Below are 26,911 nucleotides of genomic sequence, written 5' to 3' on the forward strand. Positions count from 1 at the left end.
CATTTCTTTCCTACTACCATGTGGGTCCTATAACTTGAATTTAGGACTCTATGCCTGGCCATCTGTGTCTTAATCCTTTGAGTGTTACATCTTTAAGATTTCACTTTTTATAATGTAAATGTTTGTTGATTTATCTGTATGGTGTGGGTTCGTGCACGTTAAGTACAGTTTCATTGAGCCATAAGAGGGTGTCAGATAGCCTGGATCTGGAGTTTCAAGCCATGACATGCATTCAGATGTAGGTGCTGAAAACCTAACTAAGGTACTCTGGAAGAGCAGCTGGTTTGCTTAACTGCTGAGCAACCTCCCCAGACCCCATCTTTTACCTACTGAATAATGTCTTCTCAAACATGAATATATTTTTGCAATTGTATTTTTAAAATCCCACTTCCCATATTTACAATAATATACAGTAAATAGTAATTTCAATATTAATATATCCTTTTTTCTTTGGGAGATCAAAATGTGGTCAAGATACATTTTATAATAGTCTGAAAGAATTAATAAAGATTACTTAGCACAGAAGAAAATGTTATTTTAACAAATCATCTATATTTCATTTGCTTGAAGGAGCTACAGATAGTTCTGAGATTTTATGTGTGTGCTGGAAACCATAGCCAGGTCCTCTGCAAGGACAATTAGAGCTCTTAACCACTGAACCATCTTTCCAACAATTTTCCATTACAAGTTTGTTTATTTATTAGTATAATCTTGATTTTATATAATCAATTGCTTGATTTTTATTGTATTCTTTTTAATGATTTGTTGTATTTAGGTTACTTGACCCTTTCAAGCCTTATTTTAAAGCCTTATTCTTGTGGATTAACCATAACTCACAATGTAGCTTTCTTTTAGCTCCACTATAAGACCCAAATTTTCTGAGGACTCTACTCATAAAATACTAAGTCTTTTCCCTTTGCTATGTAAATATTTCTAGCACTGTTTGAGATCAGATGCCTGGTCTTACTTTCCGTGGACATGAGTAGTTTATTCATAAGCATGCATGGGCCAGACAATGAAAGCCTTAACTACACTCATTTATAGAGTTTCAGAGTTCCTTCCTTAACCTATACCACCGAATCTAGTCAACTCAGGGTTCCTGAAGTCTAGTTCCTGTTGTCTCTTTGAAAAATACAGTTCAGATCCTCTTTCCTGTACTGCAGCCGGAAAACTGTCTTAGGAAGACTAGTGGGCAAGCGCAAGTATCCCCCCACCTCATGTTCTACTTCTGGAAGCTTGGGGCCATTTGACCAGTGTCCCACTTGGGAGGCATATACATTCCTCTACATCACATGCAATACCCCCTGACACAGGTGCTTCACATGCAAGGCATATGTTTAATATTAGAGTTGAAAATGTTCTCTTGTTTTTTTTCTATTCCCAAGTTTACCAATAAACACAATTTTAATTGTTTATCATTTCACCAATTAAATATTTACAGTTTGACAAGGATTATGGAAAGCAGACAGTAATTTCAAATCCTCAAGGTACAACGGAATTTATAGAAGTAATTCAGAAGTTCTGTTTTGCCTTCCATATATACATTTACCAACCATTAACAATCCAACCTTCTAGTTCTCATCTCCCTTTCAATTAGGGGAGGAGGCAGACCAAGGGATGGTTGAAGTGAGAAAATCCCTGTTAGGACCTAAGTAGCCAAGACTGTACTCTCTTCAATACCACACATCACTTTAACTTCTGAAAGATCAGCTACCACTACTGCCATTATGAAAAGAGATTTAAGGAAGTCTTGAGTTTCAGAAGGAAACAATTTTCATTTTTCTTTAAGCCTAATAGGATGTATTGTACTCTGTGGCTAAAGAGAGGCTAGTACTAGACTTTCTTCTGTGCATTATGAGTTTAGCCCCTAAGGATTACATGGTCATTTTTTTTTTAAAATGATACAGTATTGCGAAACACCCCCATTCTTTGAAAATCTGTGATTGCAAAAGTTAACAGCCATATCTATATAGAATTTATCTTATACCATTAAGTACAGAACCATGCAAAATTAAGTGCCCAATGGGCCATTTTTCTGAACAGGACAATAATGATTTTCTTTGCAATGGAGGGAGAGATGGACATGTGAAAACCAATGTCATTCATATTTCTGATCAACAGGATAGCTGCATGCTATCTACATTTTACTTACATTTTAGCTTGAACTTATTTATATTACCTATTTCTTTGAATTTCTCTCAAAGATCTTATCTGTATTTTAAGGAAAAAGAAACTGCACTTTAAAATCATCCTGATATTATCTACTACTATCATTTGCTAAAATTCATACTTTATATGAAATTATACCCTTTTTGATGGAATTATTCATCTTAATTCAGAGTTTCCTGTATGTTAGGAAAGTATGTGATTAAATTGCATTTATAATATTTTAGTGAACTAATAAGTTACCACGAAAACAACTGTCCATCAGAACATATACTAAGACAAGTACAAGATATGTAGCTCACTGTGTTTGACTGGCATGTGTGAGACCCTAGGTTTAATTCTCTATACTAGAAAGAGAGGCATATAAGAAATTATAAATCATAATGCAACTTAACTGAATTTGTATGGTCTAGGACAAGAATATACAGTAATTATTGATTATTGTGCAACTCCCTGTATGCTCTCCAGTACATATATTCCTTTGTCCACCAGATTATTCATATGCTCACAGATACTATTCAGTGATATGGGCACAAGGAAGCTCCAGCTGGGGACACAACTTGTATGGATACTAACAATTGTTTAATATTTCTGTTGCCCCGGTTTATAAAATGAAAACTAATGACTTGATGGGATTATCAATAGTGAATATTAGAAATGATAGAAGCTACCTCATATATTGGTTAAAGTTGGGAACTTCACTGTAATGGGGCCTTTAATTGATCCTGAGGTGAATGCCACCCTTCTCTGCCATCATCATTACTAATACAACCATTACCATCAAAGCTCTGGACTCCCTTATTGAGAACAGAAATTTTTTTTGTCATATTCTACTCTGTGCCCTTTGGCCCAGGGACAAAAATAGTACAAATTCAGAAACACACACACACACACACACACACACACACACACACACACACACACCATTTTATGAATTGTTTATTTGTTCTTTTGTTTAGAAGAAGAGAACATGGTCCCACAGCACAGTTTTCAGTAGCAGCAGAGATAGCATGAACTACTTTTGGATCAATACATATCAACTCCTCTGTCTGAATATGATTTGCAGTCAGTTGAGCTTCCCTCTTGCTCTAGCTTTCCAAACAGGCTCTGAGTCACATTCATTAATAATGCCAACCATCATGATCTCTGGGTGCCAGTGCTTAGCTGACAGTTCTAGGCTCAAACATTACCCTGGCATCATTCTGCGCTGTCTTTAGCCTGTCTCAGGCAACCAAGTTTACAGTACTGAACTCTCCTCTACCTACTCTGTGCAGATGCTCAGTGCTGAGTACACAAGCAAGCTTGAGGACAGGCCGATGCTAGTATTTCTGAGATACTCTGTAGCATGAATTTCTAGAGAAGAAACATGGAGAAATTATTGCCCAAAGTAATAGTTTAGAAACAATAAAATAGTGACATGTCAACAGATGCTTCAAAATTGCACCCATGTAGGATGATCAGGTCTTAAGACCAAATACACATGATGAACATAAATAAAGTTGTGCTTTATTGGGAATTGTGGAAAATGAATAGATTTTAGTTGTACTTGCCTCAAAGGTATAATTACACAATTATACAGAGCAGTATAATTATAAAATATCCTAACTTGTTTCATCCTAATGACCATTGAACTCTAAGTTCATGTTTATGCCTTAAATAACTTTTGTAAATTTATTTTTAAATGAATAGTATATCAGACTGTGGTGGTGCATGCTTTTAATCCTAGCATTCAGGAGGGGCAGGACGATTTCTGAGTTCAAGGCCAGGCTGATCTACATACAGAGTATTTTCCAGGACACAGGAAAACCTATCTGAAAAAACAAACAACAAAAGTTTCCACTTATAATATTTATGCACATTATTTTTTACCATATTCTATGTATGTATACTTTTCTTGTGTTCAAGACATTTTGTATATTGATACAATTTGGGATATTTATCTTGCTGCCCTTTATAGTTCTACCTCTTGTCTTGACACTTATACTCTACCTCTATTTTAGGGATTTACATGTAGGTATATGTAAATAGTTATATTGTTTAAGTATTTGTTCCTGCTTTACTCAGGAAAGTTTTAATCAGTCTTTTTAGCTAAGTTCCCGAGTATTACAGATTATCTTCACTCACATTTCCTGTACCTATGAGATTAGTCAGATATAGATGCTTAATCTTCAATCCTTCATAGACATGCAGAACATGGCATTTAAATGTTTTAATATTAGTACTCCATTGACATGAGACACTGTTGCTCCTGACAGCACCGTGCATTTTCCCGAAAATATGTTGGACACTGTTGTTGCTCCTGCTGGAGTTCATTCTCGCCTCAGCTAATGGCCTGTTGGGCATAGAATTGCCCCCACCTTGACCACTGATTTGGACATGCAGTCCTATGTGCTTGCAGGAGACAAATATAGAAGACTGCTTGACCTTGCCAAGTCAGGGTAAGACAGCCATTCTATTTCCCTGCTGTTGTTGTGGTCTGTCAAGTTCTCTTGGCCTTAGCCAAATCTGGGTGTACCAACGTCGCTGTGAGACCTAGGGTGACTGTTCAGGTGGCTTGCTGTTTCTGTCCTTGCTGCACCGTTTTGGAAGTTGTCCATCCGCATTTCCTGTCTACTCTAGTATTGTTACTTTCCTTCTCAGGTCTTGATGAGGTTGAAGATTAAACTATCACAACTATTATTCTCTCTTCCTAGTTAGATATATTAGGTACTAGACTTAAGTTTTCCAGCTTAGGACAACTCTATTGTAAACTCCATTATGCCCTCACCCTAGGACTAGATATGTAGGTCATTTTGTTCTCGATTTTCCTTTTCTTAGAGCACACTTGTTATTCACTGTTTTGTATATAGTTTTGTATTAAGCCTAAATCTTTTCTTTAGACTAAAAGGGGAATTGTAGTGAGGTAGTCCTTCTGTAGCACTGACCACGCCCATTGGGGGGTGGAGCTATGGGCGGAGGTGACCTGAGGAAGGAGGTCGGAGGGGGCCAGGAAGGTGCTCTCTTTCTGGCGTGACTCGGACAGGAGAGGATCGGGTTGAATTTCCTGGTGTTCATCTGTCTAGGTTGTAAGTTATTTCTCCCTGAATAAACATCTATTCGGCTTATTTGTTTATCCTGATCCTTATTTACCGCAATATACAATGTTACACTTTATTGAGATTTATGATATCTCTAAAACTTTTCTTCATTCTCAACTTATGGACTATCCTTGATCCCTTTTTTCAAAGACCATGCAGAACAACAGTCAACTTAAACAATTCTTTGAAATTCCAGGCATGAATTCTCAAGGGGATGTGCTGCTTACACACTTAACTATTAAAAGATCCTGTTAGTGTCTACGATGGATAGATTTATCAGTGGACAAAACAGAGAGAGAGAGAGAGAGAGAGAGAGAGAGAGAGAGAGAGATTTGGAGCAATACTGGAATAAAGGAGGAGATAATACCCTCCCCATTCCTGCAGTAAGCTACTCTGGTATATGAAATGGCACACCCCTGTCCAGTGCTCAGGAAGAATATAAGTGCCATTCTTCATATGCACTAGTTGCTAAAACTTCCTGCTTATGTGAACTGAGAAAATCTTCATCTCCCCCACCCACCCACCCACTCACAAGAGAGATGAATCAAAGTGAGATTACATTATTTTACCTAACATAATCCTCTTTCAGGGTTTCTCCTGACCCACTCAGTCCTAAAGGAGTTTGCAAGTTAAAAATAATTTAAAAACAGTAATTTTAAAACTGTGTGAAACACTCATTTTACATAAAGTGATCTGGTGTTGGTTGATAGATCATGTAGGCTTTATTTGATTCCCAGGAATTACTCACACTTTCCAACTTGGTGGCTTGTTCACTTTATCAGATTTTTGGTTCTTTCCTTTGTTAAAGGAAAGTAATATGTCCCCATCAATTTTGAAGATTAAATAAAATAGCATAAGGCCTAGAGGACACAAAGGAGCTACTGGTAAGATTTTAAAAACTTTTCTCTCCTTTGTAAGATAGACACATCTATTGTAGCATGGAAAACCACTAGGTTTAAAAGATAGATCTTTTGTTGAGATCTTTTTATTTTAAATTTATTAGAAAAGCTATTTGGCAATTCTGAACAGAAATTGAGTGTTTATCAATTAACACAGATTTTAGTTTTCTCCTATCAGTAAAATGTATATAGAAATGTACAATTTAAGATAAAATTTTAAGTACAACATTCTAAGCTACAGCCATGCACAGAATCCAAGTTTTTTAGAAAGGCAAAGAACCACAGTGTTGATTTATTTTAGAATTCTTAGAAGTGTTTTCTTTGGTCAGATTCTTCACAGCACATTTATTAGAAATGTCTTATAACAGAATACAAAAAGTATGAACATACATTTCAGCTGAGCTAAACTTTAGGATGTTTCATTTGACATTTATAATCGTGCTCTAATTGATCTATCTTCACCTTGGTTCTTTGTAATACCGTAGTAGTTCTAATTATCTATAGAATCCGATACTATGCATTTGCTCAGGCCTAACCAATTTTATTTACTGTAGGTGTCAAGAAAGTCAATCTTGGAAATTGGGTCCTGTCACATTTTAAACAACAATAAATATTTTTGTAGCCTTGATAATCTTTTCCTCTTTGATAATGCCATAGAAGGCAGAGAGACTGATGGACTGTCCCATGCCACTGATGGAATCCACATCAAGGATATGACTCAAGTGATACCCCATTCAAACACACAGCTACCTGTGCATAAAATACATGATTATCAGAGGAAATAATTTTCCAAATCTAATTCAATTCATTTACTTGGACCATAAACCAAAAGAAGGAATAAAAATAATAAAGAAAAGAGGAACTCTATACCAGGTAATAACAGGTTTCGTTTCCTACCAGAGAAAGAAAGAAAGCATCAGAAGCCCACAAAGAGAAGGAAGCCAATTCGTTTTGATCCTGTGGCAATGCTCTGAAGCTTGCTTTTAACATAGTCTCTTTTACATTTCTAGATGCATGAAAGGTAATGGAAGCAGGAGGCAGCACTTATGGGATTGGGGGATTTCCCTTTTCCCACCAGAGTAAAGATTTGGATCTTACTTTTTCTGAGAGCAGCTTTAAAGACATCTTCAAGCTGTCTGGAGAACGCTGGCTGGCAGAGCTGAGCAGCAAGTCCGCGTGAGTTGCTACGAGAGGCTGCAACTGATTGATGTTGTTGAGGACTTCCTTTGCCTTGGCTGTGTTTTCAGGTGAATAGTAAATAAACTGGTAGCCCGTGCTGCAACAACAAGGACAGAGGTTACACAAAACACAGAAAGCATCCACCTCTTAACACTTGATGATCCAGCCAACACAAACCCAATTCATTATTCTTACATAATGAATAAGAACAGAGGTAACGGAGTTTGCTGTGTCCTGAGGTTTCATATAAATTTAAGGCTAGATGGTGTAAAGCCAGCCCTTGATCAAAGGAAAGATTTTATGTGATTACAAATATTAAAAATTATTATAAAATAACTGATAACATAAATCACTAAAGAACACTAGGCCAAATAGTAGACTTTCAACCCCCATAATCAACTCACTCACAGTAGCTCCCTAGGTTGTAAGCTTTGGCAGATTTCTCATCCTTGCTAGAAAAGAGGGCCAATTATCTAAGCAAATCTATGAAATAGTTAAACTTAGATACACTCACATGCAGAGACTAAAACAATGCTTTGTAGGAAGGCTCAATACACTACCTATATCTTTCTCTATGGAATCAACAAGCACAAGACAGGAACAAATAATATTAACTCAAAAAGGGAAGGAAAATAAAATGAAATCCAAGTGGTGACACAGGCCATTAGGTGAAAAAAAATTGAATGTAAAGTTCCATTATATTTTTTTATTTCCATATTTGTTCTTAAATCCAGCTTTAAAATCGCTCAAAACTGGTTATTAATTAAGAATCTTTGACTTTCACAATGCGCATGTAGGAACTGCTGGGGAACCTGTTGAGAGGAGGAATTCTGCGCAGCAATGGATCTGGGAGCACAAGGCAGGCTTTGCATCCCAGGATGGACAGCAGTAAGACTAATAAGGCAGAAGAAAGAAGGGGGCATAGTTGCTGGATTCATAGGATTGGTGCAAACTTTGTACATCCTTTTTAAGCCAATAGCCCAACACTTTCTCTTTAAATTGCATCAAATCCTGTTTTCGGGCTAGAGTGTTGGCTCAGTGGTTAAAAGCACTGGCTGCTCTTCCAGAGGTCCTGAGTTCAATTCCCAGCACCCTCAAGGCAGCTCACGACTGCCTATATCTCCAGTGCCAGGGAATCTGATACTCTTATACAAACATATATAATGCACATAAACATAAATAAATCATTAAAATTTAAGAAAAAAGCCTGTTTTGAGTATTTGTGAAGTATTTCCTGGTAGAATTGCTGCAAAATTCAACCCACCAGTCTTTAAGAAATAAACAACTACATGTACTTTTGCAAAGAAAACAGTTGTTTAAAGGTATTGATGTGTATGGAAATATGAGACAGTTCTTGATATCCCACAGCTGTGGTTAGAGTGAGCAGGACTCACTGCACACCACACACAGGAAACAGTGTGCTGTAGATTCTCTGTAGCCCTCTTAACTGGCCTACTTTCCTGGTACAAATGTCTGCTTCCTGATCTTATGAGAACTGACACACTCCCCAATGCGTTAGTCCTCAGAAATCTAAAGTGCCCAAAGCCAAATGTTCTTCCATCTTTCTGCTCACATGACTTCTTTCTTAGGACATCATTTCTGACACTTCATAGTCTTTCTCCCATCTCTTGGTTGTGATGGCTGCCTCTCCCGTGTCTTTGCTTTTCTGATACTTTACATTGATGTTATTTGTAGACATCATCCATGCTCCCTTTATCCTTTCCTCATTTGTGCCTTGAACATTATTAGAATTTTTCACCTTATTCTAACATATATGTTGAAGAAATCATTCTAAATACTTTATTTCTTATGCCTTAGGTGAGTGGTGCTCAATTGTTAGTCATGAAATGCACTGATGAGCTATGACATGGCTTTGGTAATTTTTTAAGGTTATAGAATGTCCTTGCAATGACAAAAGACTTGATCCCATGGGCTCTGCATTGTAATACATCCTTGGGAAGTTTCGATGCATGTGAGTAACTGCATCATTAGAGATACCCGCTGTCCTTGATTTGCTTCTGAGATCCCTTATAAACACCAGATCCCACTTCACAATGAGTCTTGTAAAAATGCCACTTATACCACTCTCAATTTCTTAGTATTGTTTTACCAGGCTACTTCTACAATCATTCTCTGTATTCTGCCAAGATGTTCTGCCTCCCTACCCATTGTTCTTACATTCCCAGGACCGTTTCATCTTTCCCCTCCTGATGACATTATCCTCTTGTCCTAAGACTGTTAAGTCAAGCCTGGGACATAACCCAAGATCCTGTCTCTTGTGGCTCAGTAGCAGTCATTGGTTCCTATTATGTTCTCTTTTAATGGTGGCCATCTATGTGAAGCTGAATGATTCATTTTTCACAGTGAAGGCCAGTGTTGCTGTCTAAGATGTCACAGCATAGCATGGAGAAAAACATTAATGCCCAAGATAATGCTGAGTATGCAATAGATTTCACTTACCTATTGCATACCTTACTCTCGGAACATCATATATTTTAAGTTATAGCTTCTTAAGTGGGAAATTATGAATATAATTTAATTACCTTAAAATTAACTATTTTATTGTCAATCCAAATACTGAATCAACTGTCAATAAGATGAAACCAGAAAAAGAAAATATTTGCTTGGCAAAATTTTATGGAATATAAAAAGCAAATTATGGATGATAGAATTAGAAATTGGACATACACTATATTTGTAATGAATAAAAAGTGATTTAAAGTATATATTTAGACTACATACCAAGATAAATGCTATGAGAGCATTACATTTATATGTTTGGAAAATAGTGACTTAAGATATGTACATTTTTGACTTCCCTTCATAATTTGAAAGACAAAGGAAGAGGAGGATTGAATTTTCTCAACTCATGTCCACATATACTGGGACTTAACTATAAATTTACACTCATGGGAACTTTGGACTCCATGTATGTTTTGCTCAAAGTTTGATTCTACCACTAATTAACTCTGTCAAGTGATACTAATGAAGGAGATAAAACAGTAACAGTGTCATCTACTCGACTCCTCTCAATATGGAACTATGTTTTGTGTTATTCTGATAGTGTCTCTATCTTTTAATTTTTAAGTTTTTGACTGGAATTCTTTAATGATGGCGGCCTCTCTTATATACAACTAGATGTAATAGGCTATCTTCATGATATGCAATTGTATTTTGACAAATCTCTTTTTAAAAAACAAATGTTCTTATCATATATTACAGAAATGGTAATTATTACCTACGGATAAGAAATACAAGAAAACAGAGGATACATTCATGTGCTACTTCATTTTTCCATGTTAAATCTAATGGAAAGAGGAAATCTAATGAGCAAATAATTTATACTGTATATTTAACTAAAATTCAAATGCTTTTTCCACCAGTACAATAAATAATAATTGAGACCATACATTATGTGTTTAGTATTACACTAATGTTTTCATGGGTTACATTACTTTATTTGCACAATTCTCTTGGAAGAAATACTGTTACAGTATATAGACATGGAAGATGAGGGCTGGGAGGGGCTTTGTGTGGGTCACACAACTGGTGTGTATGGCAGAACATGGACTCTAACTTAAACCTTCCCAGTCTCAAAGTTGAATTCCTAATTATGTTTGCCTATCTTTGAGCATTGTGTTGAGTCATTTTAGAGTTTAAAATCCATAAAGCTATAAGTAACATGTGAAAATATACATTTTAATAATATCATGGGAGTTATAAACTACAAAAATTTAAAATTAAACCTCTTATCTTCTAATTAAGACTATTCATTAGAGAAGGTTATAATTCTAGTTTATAATAGAGGTTAATCTAAAGAAACAATTTAGGAATCATCTGATACTAAAGCACAATCAATAAATATTTAATGACTGCTACTTTGTCAATGATTTGAGAAAAGCAAATTGTCAGAACTAGTTTCTAGGCAGTGAGAGAATATATACCTATATCTATACCTATACCTATACCTATAACCAATACCTATACCCATATATATATATATATATATATAATTCCTGTTCACTAAATGCCATGCCATGGCTGGTCACATGGAATTAGAAAAGAAAAAGGAAACTTTTTTGAGTGAGGGAAGTCTTTTTCCTAGAAAAAATTTCAAAGATGATCTCTCAATGCTATGAGTGTGTCTACATGACATAGCTTGTCACTAAGCACTCTACTTCATTTCCTGATATTCACATAGATTTGCATTCCCTAGGTAGTTTGTTGAAAGTAGAGCTTGTAGAAGGTTTTCACACATACACACATGCATGCACGCGCGCACGCATATGTGTGCGAGCGCACACACACACACACACACTCACAAAATCAATCAATCAATCTATAATCAGCCTGCAATGAATAAAGAAATGAAGACCCACTTTTTCAAAGCAAACTTGCTAAATTTTCCAATATATTAACCAATGTGTATAGATTTATGTCTTATGGAGTGTATGTATGTATGCATGTATGTATGTATGTATGTATGTATGTATAATTTCATGTTTTCTCTCTTGTTATATCTGAATTCTCACCTTCTAACTTAACAAGCACACAGAACCCAGACAATTCACATTCCTTCATGGACACCATTATAACGATCCTCTTTCTTTTCCTCCAAGATGGTCTCATAGTTGAAGTCATCTTTATCTTCTTTGAGCTCATGACAAGAGTATGATAGTGGAATTTTTTAGGGAAGGTCACATTTAATAGATTTTTGCAATAATAAGTCATCTCATTTTAGGTACACCTATTTTTCCCCATGATATAAATCTTACATGTACATTTTAAAGTTAGTATTCATTACAATCTTACAAAAATCAGATTCTCCCTACACCTAGATTATTAACGCATTTGTGAGTGTGTGTGCGTGTGTGTGTGATAGCTTGCTTATCATATGTGTGTCATGTGTGTGCTGGGACCCCGTGGAAGGCAATAAGGACTTAGGGTCACCTGAAGCTGCCTATGTGGTTCTGACTACCAAACATGCCTCCTCTGTAAGAGCATCATATATTCTTAACTGAATCTCAGCCCCACCATAGATAATATTTTTAATCTGGAAAATAATGATTTCACTTATGGTAGGTGATTTTATTTTCTGCCTTTGAAATGATGATGGCTAAGTATATAGATTACTAAAGAGTAATGAAAATATTCTGGGACTCTCTGTGCTTAACATGAGTATGAAGTTCCTTAATGCTTTCATAAAATTCATGCAAGTTGATGTGACACAGTATCTCAGTTTTGCGTATTGTTTAACTTCATGCAAATACTCTATAGAACTTTCTCACAGTGTTTCAAAATAAGCAAAAGGAAATGATTACAGTAATTTGTTTATTGATATTATAATATTGTGATTTTAACTTCTAATCTTACTGTGGATTGACATTTTTTTCTTTGATCCCTCCTTCTGTACTTCTCAATTCACTTTCTCTGTGTCTGCATGCATATACATATACATATATGTATATATGAATATATATCATGTACAAAACATTAAAAGCTAGACTCTTCCTACTTTTCATGTTAAATTAAGACATTGAGTTATAAAACAACATCATTTAAATTATTTTTCTGAGTAAACTGTAACTCATTGACTTACTAAGTCAGTTCTCAAAAATGTAAGATTTTTATTTGTGATTTCCAGCAATCCAGCTGTAACACAAATGTGGTAAATCAAGAGGAGTCAGGCATATATCTACATTGCAAATGAGGATTCAAGGATGAATAGTTTTCTGAAATCTCACAATTCAAACTCTTCATGTTTTGTTATTTTTACACAGTGCTATTCTGACAAATTTAGTATCAAAACCTCTAGAGTTATTTACATATTGCCATTTATAAATGTATAAATCTTTTACCTTATCAGTTTCATTTCTCCAAACTTTGAACTTTCATGTGCCTCCTGCCTCAACAACAGAACACATTTGGTCTCCCAAAACAGAACATATTTGGTCTCTCAAGCTACTAGTAGGTAGTGTGTCATATTCCCAACTTACATGGTAAATGGAAAGTGGACAGAGGGTATTATTAATTGTCAGCCATTAAGTTGGCCAGTTTTTATTAAAAAGTTCACCTTTCTTCTTACAGGATAAATAAATGTACATTTCCCTACTTAGTGAGATGCGTGTAAAGGCAGTTTTGTAATACATGCCATGTGACTGCTTTCTAGGTGTACAAGATATTGTCTCCAGCTTTATAATTGTTAGTACACCAAACACCCATCAAGCCACTTCCTGAATTGTTCACGTTCAGATTAAGCTCTGTCTAGAAGGATGCTTGTACTGGAGGCTTTAAGCAGATGTCCTAACTACAGAATAAGTCTTGGCTTCTTCTAATCATTGTCCAGCCTTAAGGTAGGATCTGTAGCAGTGGGTGTGGATGCTCATTTGGTTCACTATAGAGAGCATTGAGTGGGAGAGATGATGCTGAAAAGAAAGCACAGAAAATTTACACATTAAGGAGAACCCCTATGGATCCAGTGTCAAATGTACTCCAATATGTATGTGTGTTGAATGCTTGGTTCAAGCTTATAGTTCTATTATAGAAAGTTCTAGAAATTTCTGGAAGGAATATTATGTCAAGGTGTGAGGACACACATTTCATATGTATAGCAGGTCGCCACACCTCTCCCACCAATCTGCTTCCTATTTGTCTTAAGGTGAATAGCTCCCTTCTTACCACAGGCTAGAAAACAAGAAAGCTAAATGTATGGATTGAAATCAGGGAACTCATGAACTACAATAAGCCCCATTTCCTTTTAAGTTGTTTCTATCAGGATTTTAACTCAGAAAACTGCCTAACACTCTCCTTCTTTAAAGTTCTGTTTTCAATGATTTCAATGGTCCAAAGTCTACCATAGTCTAAATGGAAAGTTAAAGAAACTGTTTCTATAGTGAGATGTAATCATGATAGTTCCACATGCTACTGGCCTGCTCCATCCATCTATTCAGAGTGCTGGATATCCTACTTGATCACAGTCCTTTAGTAGCTCTCCTAGGTATCAGCTCAATTATGAGGATATCCTAGTGCCTGTGGTCAAGTAAACTTTATTTTATCCAATAATCGGGAATCATGCTGCTGGTTACCTTAGTATAATATGCTATTAGGGTTCTATTTTAATATTAGTCATTATTAATCTTTTCTGTTCCATTAAGGTGTTTGTGCATGTATGAATAAGTAGAATAAAATGGTCCAGAGCAATTTAATGTATTCTTCAGGTTTGGGGATGAACCCCTTGAGGACAAGGTGATACTAATGAATAACATGCACCTCAGATTTTAACCTTAAAGTAAGAAGTAGTGAAATTTTTTTTAAAATATTAAATCACAGAATGTATTTGTCTTATAGAAATGTCATTCCAGACAAAATGAACCGAATGGTTGGATCAGTGCCAGCTGAGAAGCAAAGAGAGTGATTAATCTCCTTGGCAGATGAGCACCTAGAAGACAGTACTCTGTGGGCCAGGATTACTTTAACCCATAATTCATTAGTGAAATGAAAGTTGTACAAAGAAGTTAGCAAGCAGAACTGATACTCAAGCTTTTCGTATATTAAAATGAAACAAAGACAATAAGGAAGACAAGGCTTTGCTGACCTCTAGGTGGAACATTTGAGTGGATAATGGTACAGTTTTGGGTTTTCTGCTTCTGGGGGTTTTGTTGTTATTTGTTTTTGCTTAATTTAAGATATAGAAGCAGCACATGTAGTGCCAATGGATTAGGAAGTGATCTTATATAGCCACTTTGAGGGCATGAGTAAAGTGGAGCTACTTACTGGTTGTTACAGACACACACACACACACACACACACACACACACACACACACACACACAGAGATCATTTTATTCTTCTAATAATTTATTTTTCATTTTATATACCAACCCCAGTTCCCCCTCCCTCCCCTTCTCCTGCCCTCCACTTCCTCCCTACCCACTCCACACCCACTCCTCAGAGGGATAAGGCATTTAGTGAGGAGTCAACAAAGTCTGGCTTACCAAGTTGAGGCAGGACCAAGGCCCTTCCCCCTGAATCAAGGATAAGTATGCTATCCTACCATAGGGAATAGGTTCCAAAAGGTCAGTTCATGTACCTGTAATAGTATATGGTGCCACTGTCTGGGTTCCTCAACAAATCACCCACATATCTGTCACCCACATCCAGAGGGTCACACATTAGAGGGCAGTTCTAAAGAACTCAAGAAACTAGACACAAAAATGACAAACAATCTGATTTAAAACTGGAACAGAGAATTCTCAACAGAAGACACTCAAATAGATAAAAGACATTTAAGGCATTTCTCAACAACATTAGTCACTATGGAAATGCAAATCAACAGAACTCTAAGATGCCATATTATACCCATCAGGATGGCTAAGATTATAAACACTGAGGACAGCTTATGCTGGAGAGGATTTGAAACAAGTGGAATTCTCCTCCATTGCTGGTGGGAGTGCAAACTTGTACAAATACTTTGGAAATTGGTATGGCAGCTTCTCAGGAAATTGAAAATCAATCTACCTCAAGACCCAGCAATACAACTCTTGGGTATACACCCAAAAGATGCACATTCACACCACAAAGACACACACACATAAATGGTGTTCATAGCACCATTATTTACAATGGCCAGAATGTGCAAACAACCTTCATGACCCTCAAATGAAGAATGGATTAAAAAAATGTGATACATTTACACAATGGTGTATTATTCACCAGTAAAAACAAAAACAATGACATCCTGAAATTCCCAGGCAAATGGATGGAACAAGAAAAAAAAAAAAACAACAACAACAACAAAAAAAAAAAACAAAACAAAAAAACAAAAACAACACCATGAATGAGGTAACCCAGACACAGAAAGACAAACATAGAATGTACTTACTCATAAGAGGATACTAGATGTAAAACAAAGGATAACCAGACTCCCATCCATAACCCCCAGAAGGTAGGCAAAAAGTGGGACCCTAAGATGGACAAGAATGGAGGGTTCCCAGAAGAAAAAGATCTTACAAGTCAGTCCTCTCAAGTCTGGAAGTAACACAAGGACAGTATCTGAAGCCCACTGTTTGGGATTTAGTTGTAAACTGGGTATTTATGAAAAGTAATGCTTTCTCAATTTATGCATTATTTACACAAGAATTAATGAATAACATAACTTTTCAGAGATACATGAAAAGATTATACTTTAGGAGTATAAATGATTATAAAATAATTTGATGCAATTTACATTTGTAGTACGTTTATTAATCATACTATATCCAATCAATAAACTCCAAGTCAAATTTAAGAGGTTATAAAATCTGGAACTGGAGAGAGACCCCAGTTGGTGAATTGCTTGCTGTGCAGTCATGAAGACCTGAGTTCAAATACCCAGCACCTACATAAAAATCTGTGTGTGTTATATGTGTGTGTGTGTGTGTGTGTGTGTGTGTGTGTATGTGTGTGTGTATGTATGTATGTAACCTCGGTGCAGACACCAGCAGTCTTATTGCATAGACAGTCTAGCCAAATTAATGTGTTCTGTGTTCAGAGAGATATTCTGTCTCATTAAATGAGGTTGAAAACAATTGAGGAAGACACAGTAAAGACACACAATGGCCACCCCAAATCTTGATACCTATGTGCACAAATCCACAGAAATATGTACATACATGGCATGTGCATAAGAGAAAGAAATTTAAACATGAATTCAGGAGTTTTTAAAGTATTTTAATGAATATAATGACTTTTATATGTATTATATATTAATAGTTAATATTAATAAGTTTTTACCATATACCTGGGACAATTATAACTATTCTCAAAATTCCAAAGCAACCTCACAGGGTAATAGACCAAATATCCACTTTACAAATGAGAAAATTAATGTATAGAAAAGTAAAGTAATTTCATTAATGTCACAAAGGCAATTAAATGAGTTAGAATTCAAACTCAAGCAGGGATTGGTTTTTATGAATTAACTTGGACCTGAAATTTTCTGCTTTCCTGACAATAAGGAACAGAAAAATTAAATAGTATTATAAAAAAAAATCAGTCACATTGTATTCAGTTACTTGAATTTGTGAGGATAATGACTAGCATACTGACATGGTTTTGACATATCTAAAATCATTTAGTGAAATATACTAAATTCATTTACTATAGAAAAGAAGTCAAGGCATTTAGGATCTCAACTATATGATCCTTTAGTCTTTGAACGTGTATGCTACCAGCAAACATAATATAGAACTAAAGCAGGAATTTTACAAAAGAGAAAATATGATTTAAAATTCATTTAGGGTAACATGAAAATTAGTGAAAACATTTCCAATTCCATGTATCACATTCCATCTGGGCTCTGCAATCCTTGTCCTTCAGTTTGCAAATATTCCCAAGCCATGCTGTGACTACTTATTATAAGTATGTTATTATCTACCTATCCCAAGCTGTAGATAAACAATCAGCCCTTCCCTTCAGAAACAGTTGGTATTGTGTACAGAGGCTATGCACAGGGAAGCACCATTGGAGCAGAAAAGCCACAAGTGCAGGTTTGGCAGAAAGAGTTCTGTATTTCCTAAAAGATAGCAGTACTGTGGGCTAGAAATAGCCAATGAGAACTAACTGACAACAAGAAGAAATTAGACCCTTAAGGAACCAAATTATAATCAACACAAAAATTAAATTGTCTCCTTCAAAATGACGAATTTCCAGCAACTAGATTCAGTTCGAGAGAGAGAGAGAGAGAGAGAGAGAGAGAGAGAGAGAGAGAGAGAGAGAGAGAGAGAGAAGGAATTTACAAAAGCTTTCCACTTGGCCTTATTTTCACTGTGCCTATGCGATTTCATTAAGCCACTTACAAAGAAGTTTTTAAAGGAATATTTTCTTTCTGAAAATAGAAAGAAAGGCTACACTTGAAAATGAACAACATGAATTTGAGCTATTGAACTTTTAAAACAAATTAGATTGGGTATATTGGGCACAACTCCCAATGAAACAAAAAGACAGAAGCCTTTTAAAAACAAAGAACATTCACACATCTAGGGTCTGAGCATTTCACACCCTCCTGGCAAGACTCAGGGGACATTTTGGAAGAAGGATAAAGGATTATGAGAGGCAGAGGATAAGGAGGACCTGAGCAGATAGTGTCTTCTGGAGAGATCATAACTGATGCCCCATGAACTAACATCTCCTGTGCCTATACAAGATCACCACAGTAAATATTCCAGTGATGGAATAATGGCACATAAGCTCTGGTTGAGAAGTTGTTGACTATTGATGGCTATGAGGGAAGGGGATTCTACCACCAGATAATTCAGGACTGTATCAAGTTGATGGGTTATATCACATAGGATGTCACAGAACAAGATAAAGATAAAATTATGCAATGGCAGTGATAGTTTCCCCAAACCATGTATTAATATGTTCATCTTTACCCAAGTAGCAATGCAAAGAAGGCCAAGAAGAGTTCCATCATTTAAGGTCATTGTCTGCCTTAAAAATTCAAACTGAACTTCTAGTTATTTGTTATATCTATCGAGATATATTTCTTTGCATTGTCACTGAAAACACAATATCAGTAAATAGAGAATTCTCAGTAGAGGAATCTCAAATGGCTGAAAGCCATTTAAGAAATTCCTCAACATCCTTAACCATCAGGGAAATGCAAATCAAAACAACTCTGAGATACCATCTTGTTCCTGTCAGAATGGCTAAAAAAAAAAAAAAAAAAAAAAAAAAAAAAAAGACCAAGTACAGTTTATGCTGGAGAGCATGTGGAGAAAAGAGAACACTCCTCCATTGCTAGTGGGAGTGCAAACTTGTACAACCACTTTGGAACTCAATATGGTAGTTCCTCAGGAAAATGAGTGTCAGTCTACCTCAAGATCCACAAATTCCACTCTTAGGCATATACCCACAGGATGCACAATCATACCACAAGGACATCTGTTCAACTATGTTTATAGCATCATTAATTGTAATGGCCAGAACCTGGAAGCAACCTAGATGGCCCTCAACTGAAGAATGCATAAAGAAAATGTGGTACATTTACACAATGGAGTACTACTCAACAGAAAACAAGCAAAGAAACAAAACAGTGAAATCTTGAAAATTTCAGGCAATCGGGTAGAATGAGAAGAAATTGTCCTGTGTGAGGTGCCCAAATACAGAAAGAGAAACATGGTATGTACTCACTCATAAGTGGATATTAGTTATAGAGCAAAGGATCACAAGCCTACATTCCACAACCCCAGAGAAGCTAGACAACAAGGAGGACCCCAAAAAGGACATATATGAACCCCCAAGAAGGGGAAAAGGACAAGATCTCCTGAGTAATTTGGGAGCATGGGGGATGGGGGAGGAAGGTAGGAGAAATAGGAGGGGAGAAAGCAAGGGGAGATGAGAACATGAGGGATCAGGAACTTTGAGTTGGGGGAAGAACAGAGATGGAGAGCAAGGAAAGAGATACCTTAAAAGAGGAAATAATTATTGATTTAAAGAGAAATCTGGTACTAGGGAAAAGTCCAGAGATCCACAAGGATGACCCCAACTAAGAATCTAAGCACACTCCCTATGGAGGGATACTCTGTCTGTCTAGATACACAGGGGATGGCCTAGGTCCTGCCCCATGTGATGTAACAAGTTTTGCTGCTCCCCATGGGAGGCCTTACCCTCCTTGAGAAGTAGATGGGGGATGGGGTGGGGATTGGTGGGAAGAATGTGACTATGTGAGGGAGAGGGAACTGGAATTGGTATGTAAAATAAGATTATTTTTAACTTAAACAATAATTTTAAAAAGAAAACACAATATCTGTTGATTAAAAGACACCATGAACAAATTGGAATGGGGTGACAGCTCTGTTGATGTTAGGTTTGCTCAGGCAGGCTCTCAATGTGTAGCCCCACAGCACTTTCAATTATATATTGCTTCAGCAAGCTGTGTTTGATCCATTTATTTCCCTGGAGCACATTACTTTTTGATTGACACTAAGTTCATTTATAATCATTTTACTCTATAATAACAACAATGGGATTTTAACACATAAATATTCTAAAGAAATCAATGTTAAAAAGCATTAGACATATCTTTTAATTTACCTTAAATTCAATACTTCAGTCTTGCCCTTATTGTAAATTCCCTTTGAGTAATGATTAGTGAAGACCACACATATTCCTAATAATTCTAAGGGGCAGAAGAGAAAAGGCAGAGTGGTTTGGGGGCCTTAGGATATAAAAGGTCAAATGACAATGAATCTCTTTTGTTACTCTATATGCTCTATATGTTGTTATTTGAGATTCAGAGAAAGTCTCAGAGGAGAAAAAAAAAAATGCTGGCAACAGCAACAAAAGAAGTAACCATAACACAATAACATAAGAAAGCCAAGAACAGGAGAAATGGGTAGCCAGTGAATCTTGTATCTTTGAGTCAAATTCTGGGAATGAATTCATAAGCCATGGTTATTCTACCAGAGACAGGTACAGAAGGAGATCAATGAGAAACACCTGTCCTCAGTCGTCCTGTGGGCAGAAAACTGTTTGCTACTCACACTTCAGTAAACACAGATTATCCCTTCTCCACTGGAAGTCAGTTTAAACTGACTTCCAACTCCCTACAGGAGATAAATTCTTCCATGCAGAGCCTACCACTGGAACTCTGACCATTACTTCCCAAAGTCCCAAGGAAACAGAAAAACTTTCTACAACAGAAAGATGTGGAAACAGGGCATAGATGCTAAGGAGAAGCCTGGGGACAGGACAGCACTTCGTTGTGATTAAAGTGTTCAGAGCTCTGATATTCCCATGTGATAAAATACTGTAGACACATAAGTAGTAAACAAAACTAAAGAAATGTGAACAAGACTACAGCTGAGAACATAGTATTATATAAAATTTGGTAGTTTGGAGAAGAGGATGAGGAGGAGGAAGAAAACATATTTGTATTGGGAATACAGTGATTCAATTCTAGAATGCTTTCTTCTGAAACATCAGGCACTGTGGAAATGGTTAATTTCTTTGATGAATGTGCTCAAATGCTTAAAAGTTCTTAGTTTGTCTTTTACAAAAACTATCTAATACAATTATGAAACCAGCTGTCATTGGTAGTAGCAGCTTCCCTGTAGCTTTCAATTTGGGGGTTTCAAATCCAAGAAAACCACTATGTGTAAAGGCTAATAATTGTTCGCATCCCATGTGCTTTCTCTTGGCTTGCACAAATGTGGTCCTAGCTAGAAAAATTGACAAGGTAAGTTCTCCTGAGTGTGGGATGAGAAGGAGCATCCATTACTGAGGCAGACTCTTTTTAAAGCAGCATTTCAAAGTAGTTAATAAGCTAAAGTAGAGGAACAGTAACGTCTAATTGTTAAAAGAGATAATATTTTAGTTTTGCATTGCTTTTATTTTTTTTTTTTTCATGAATAACCAAGCTTCCTCTGTTAGTTTAGCCATCTAATTGGCAGCTCTCCTTTCCAAATGACACAGTTAAAGGTTAGGGCAGTTAGTTGCACGCTTCAGTCCAAGGCAGCAATCACCAACAGGGTCACAATAAAAAAATAAAAAATGGAAAAAAGGATCTGTGTTTATCGTTAAGCATCCTTATCTCAGTGGTTACACCAGGGCATGGGTCTAGATAAATTCCTGCACACCATGTTTTTACAATGAGCAAGGGCCATACCAGAGTATCTCATTGAATACCATGGCTTTTAGGACAATGTTCTGCCAGCTGAGCCTCCAGGAAGCCCATTCATGTGATTTGTCTCTCTAGTCTATTCTCAAACAATTTAGAGAAATTAAAAAAAAACTTTCATTTACTTCTGGGCAAAAATGTTATGAACTGTTTATTAAAATTGATCAATATTCAATATATTAACATTTTCTATATACTTATTCAAATGAAAGACAATATCATTAATGAAAATAATTGTTTTCTTTCTGTCTTTACTTACTTTCTTCTCTCTGTCTCAAATCTATGCAGTAGTTTTCGAAGGCCACCATTCTTGAATCCCTGAAAATGGGCAGCTGGGGCTCCCACAGTAATGACATCATAGAGAGCATCTGGAATGAAAACAGGCAAGGAGATGAACACTTTGCAAGAATTTGTCTCCTGCATAACTGTGCACTAAAACATCCACTCCACAAGCAGCTTGAGAAATTATTCTGTTTCAGTTTGTAGGAATAACTATGAACTCCTATCTCAAGGGTCTAAGAAAAACTAATCAATTTTTCTAAAAGCACCTCAACAAGTTATAATATTCCTAAGATTTATGACTGCATCTTAATTATATGCTACAGTGCAGAACAGCATGGTCCCCATCCCACTATATACTTACTGAGATAACATGTTAATTGGTCTTTTGTGTGTTTTACTTTATTGAGTTTTGAGTTTTGTATCATTTAATTTGAAATCATATTGAAATTCAACAATAATGAAAAATTCCTCAATGAAAGTTTTCAAAGAGAAGAACCAAAAATATTAATTTATTTTGGCTCAAGGGCAGAACAGTACAGCCACATTAAAAACAAAATCTATCATGTCATTTCCCACATAACTATTCTAAAATTTAGACAATGTTGAATACATACTATGGTAACTTCTTAACATACAAAGAATGTAAAATATTCCAATTTATTTTCTAGCCAGATGCTTTGCTTTTTATAATAATAAATCCATACATTTGAAATTCAATCTTTTGATTCTGAGTTTTATGGCTTCAAAACATGCCATCATTTTTATATTCAAATAAAAGATATTCACATAAGGAAGGCACAGTGTTTATTCTCAGGTTAAACTATATTTTTGTTGAGAAATCTAATATCAAAGGAGATCTTTCTTAAATTGATTTTGATATTAACATATTGGTTGTTTCTAAAATATGACTTACTGAGAAAATATAAACTTTTTTATTAGCTTTGGGTAAATACCATTGCTTCTTCAAACTTATTCAGTCTAGATCTATATGAATTATTACTGATTTACATTATAACACTTCTACTCTGAAAATACAGGATTAGGAGAAATAAAATACAACTTTTACTGTGACCCAATCCTTTATACAGCATGGGTTTAACAATCAATTAAGAGGTTGTGGCTGTAATAATAATTATAACATTATAATAATTTCTTAACTTTTTGAAAGTCACTAGTAAATTGAATTATAATATTTCTTAAGATAGAAGAATAATTGTCTCTTAAGAAATTTAATTTTTCCTATCCCAGAGAGTTTAACTTATAGTTAAGAAGAGGAAACTTATCCTAAACTAAGGATTATCTTTCAAAGTATCAGAAATGCAATGGAAAAAGGCAAACAATGGTCCTACTCAGCTGTGAAACTTATGAACCATAATGTCCAGCATGGGAAGAGATTACCAAGGATAGGGTAGTGGCAATTATATTTGGGCTGCTAACAACAGCTGTATTATTTGATTTAGACATGCTCAATATAGGCAATCCATGTCTAGCATTGAAAACCTAGCCAATTTTCCAAGACAATATAATCTCTAACTTCATTCTTTTTCTTCTTAAATGAGAAAAGACTAGTTTTTATTCATCAAAAGTTAACAGCAACAGGCACGTGTGTAGATGAATATAGCAAAGCCTTTATAAATGGCTTTACACTCAAGCTTTCTCCCAAGATGGCTGTAGCAACAAACTGTAAATATGATAAACAGTCCTTGACAGTAACAAGGGAAGTACAGATTAACTAAAAGCACCGTTTGTCTTAAACTAGATTACAGTTGTGCTTGCTATACATAAAGCCATTGAAAAAACAAATTACAAAAGTGGAATGTTTTGTCTAAAATTAGTCCTTAAATTTTATCCTAGAAAACATCTATTCACATCAAAAGGCCCACCAAAGCGAAATGTTTCATCAAAGGGAGGGACAATAAAACAATGCACTTTTCAAATCAGAACGAATAGCCAATCTAAAATACAGTAGGATGGGGAAGTGTATCCTTCAGATCAAGCAAACTAAAGTCCCTTTCGCTGTAGTTCATGACAGTTATGTTGTATGACTGTGTGTGTTTGCATGCATGTTTGTGCATGTAATGCTGTGCACATTCTGTCCATCCATGTGGGAAAGGATTGGAAATGTAAGCTTTTATTTATTGTTTTAGAATGTGACATAGTGAGTAGCCACACTTGGGGAAGGGGAAGGTAGGTAAAGCTGTAAGATTGCTCCAGGTGCCTTAAACTATGCACAAAGCTAAGTGACCAAACTTCTCTAAATTCATTCTTAATATATAACCTTATACATACAGGTAAGAGAAGCTCTTACCCCTTTCTTTCCATTCGATAGGGACCATTATAGAAAGCCACAACTGGTAAAAATACAAAGGACAAGTATGCTACCTTCTACTGGAATGCCACCATCCCTGTCAGTGGACAGACTAGAAAATACTAAATACTTATTAACTATCGCACATTAACATCTGTGTTACTACCTCATCTGTTTATCCATACTAGACTAACAACAGACTTACTCGTGGTAATATAAAAAAACTTTAATGGTCAAATTAAATATGGTATCAATATTTATAAATCATAAAGGATAAAGGTTTAGAACTAGATTTTAAATTTTATTTTTTAAATTAAAAAGGTCAATGTACCATGATTAAGAAACTGTAAATCAGCTGGTTGGTAATGGCACACTGCTTTAATCCCAGCACTTGGGAGGCAGAGGCAGGCAAATATCTGTGAGTTAGATGTGAGTTAGAGGCCAGCCTGGTCTACAAAATTACACAGAGAAACTCTGTCTTAAAAACAATACAATACAAAACAAAAACAACAAAAAAGAACTCTAAATCATCATATATATATATATATATATATATATATATATATGGAAATATTGTATCATTGTGAATCTATTCTATGTCTGTGAGTTTTGATTGTAAAACATTTTCCTATTTTACAGTTTTCAAAGAATTATTTGAATTTTTAAAATTTAACATTGAGCCCCAAAATAAAATGCTGAAGAAACCAACTAGAGAACAGCCATTGAATCTTTTTCCCCAAATGAACATGGATTTCATAATGAAGAAACAGCTATAGATATGGATATGTAAAATTTGCCTCAAGAACGGTATACTGTATACAGAGCATACACCTTAACTTAACTAAAAATCAAAGAGTCTGCCGCATTCAAAGTAGATCACCCTGTTTCATAACAAAAAAAAAAAAAAAACAAAAAACAAAACAAAAAAAAAAAACAAAACAAAAACAAAAAAAAAAAACCAATGTTTTCTATGGAACCCACAAAATTATTATCTAAGAGATACTTGGTAGTTTGCAATACTCATTTGAGAACAAACAATTACTGATAAGTGTTTGAATAACTAGGCTTCTCTCTATAGGTCCCATAGCCTTGAATTTCAGTTGCAATTACTACAAAATAGCAGATTGATCTATGTAGGTAGTTACTTTCCTGGTCTCAGAATAATGAAGAAAGATGCCCAATTAAAGAGCCACATTTATTCTTAGCCACACTCTGTTAAAATTAGAATTAACTACAATTGATTGCTTTTCTTTAGGCAAGAGCACAGAAGATAGATAGTACAGAATCACTCATATAACAAAATCCAAGTTAAAGGTAGCAATTTAATAATCAAGAACAGTACTATTATTTAGATTATTCTTATTTTCTCATTTTTTTTGTGTGTATCTTCATAAATTGAACACTTTTTAGTCCTGTATGACTGAACTCTCCAGATTTTGGTGTCAAGAGACAATCATTAAAATTAAGGTGCTGTGTTTCCTAGAAAACTAAAGAGTGCGTCAAAGTCCCCTCCCTCATCTTTCTTTAAAAATGTGCCTTCCTTCAACGACAATATATGGTATCTCAAAAATACTTTTGGTTTTGTGAAAACAGCAACATATTTTATGCTGCAGTGAGGCAGAGCTTAAGAGAGTAAACTTGCTGCAGAGTCAGATTTGTTTGAAGTTTCATAATGGAGTTTTCTTGCAGCTTTTAAGTGGTCTTTAATAATAGAAACAAGATGGCTCTGTTTTTAAAGGAGATCTCATTAAAATCCCTTCCACTATAAAAATGTGCTAATAAGAAAATCTATGCATGACAATCTCACATCAAGGAACAGTTTCCACCTAATCCCTGACTTCAGCATGGCACACAAATCCGTTTGACATGAATCAGCAGGGATTGGTGAGTTTGTGTTTCTAAACAGCTCACATAGTTTGAGATCATCACTGAAGTAATCTGAGAAAGATTCTCCATACTGAGGAGGTGATTCATCCAAACTTTGGAGATGCAGGGTTGAGGGGACTCTTAGAGCCTCCCTTGTTTGTTCCTTTGTCATGGAGCTAACAGCTTTCAGTTATATTGAAAACTCTAATTGCTGTTGAACCTGATTCTAAGATTGCTCTCATAATATTAATATTTTTGTATTATTATAATTTGAGGTAGACATTATTTGGGGATATTTTCAATAGCAACCACTTGAAATAGCTAACAAAGAAGAACAATGAATGTGTGTGTGTGTGTGCATATACTGTGCTCGCAAGTTTTGTTTTATTTTATACAAACTCAGAGCTGGTTCCTCCACTATGGACTCAATTAGCAATTAAAAGGCTATATGCCATTTCTGTTTGGTTTTATAAAT

The 26,911-nt window shown here is 35.5% G+C and overlaps 1 protein-coding gene across 3 annotated transcripts in view; it reads right to left on the reverse strand.

Moving 5' to 3' along the window:
• Positions 1-26,911, reverse strand: part of Inpp4b (inositol polyphosphate-4-phosphatase type II B) — a 330,540-nt gene that overhangs the window by 120,404 nt on the left and 183,225 nt on the right. For all 3 annotated transcript variants that reach the window (XM_051205838.1, XM_051205837.1, XM_051205839.1), the window contains 2 exons: positions 22,240-22,348; positions 7,241-7,418 (listed from right to left, as the gene is read on the reverse strand). In XM_051205838.1, the coding sequence (XP_051061795.1) occupies positions 7,241-7,418; positions 22,240-22,348 (287 nt within the window). The remainder of the gene's footprint in view (positions 1-7,240; positions 7,419-22,239; positions 22,349-26,911) is intronic.

Source organism: Phodopus roborovskii, unplaced genomic scaffold (genome assembly GCF_943737965.1).
Source record: "Phodopus roborovskii unplaced genomic scaffold, PHOROB, whole genome shotgun sequence".
Classification (NCBI taxonomy): domain Eukaryota; kingdom Metazoa; phylum Chordata; class Mammalia; order Rodentia; family Cricetidae; genus Phodopus; species Phodopus roborovskii.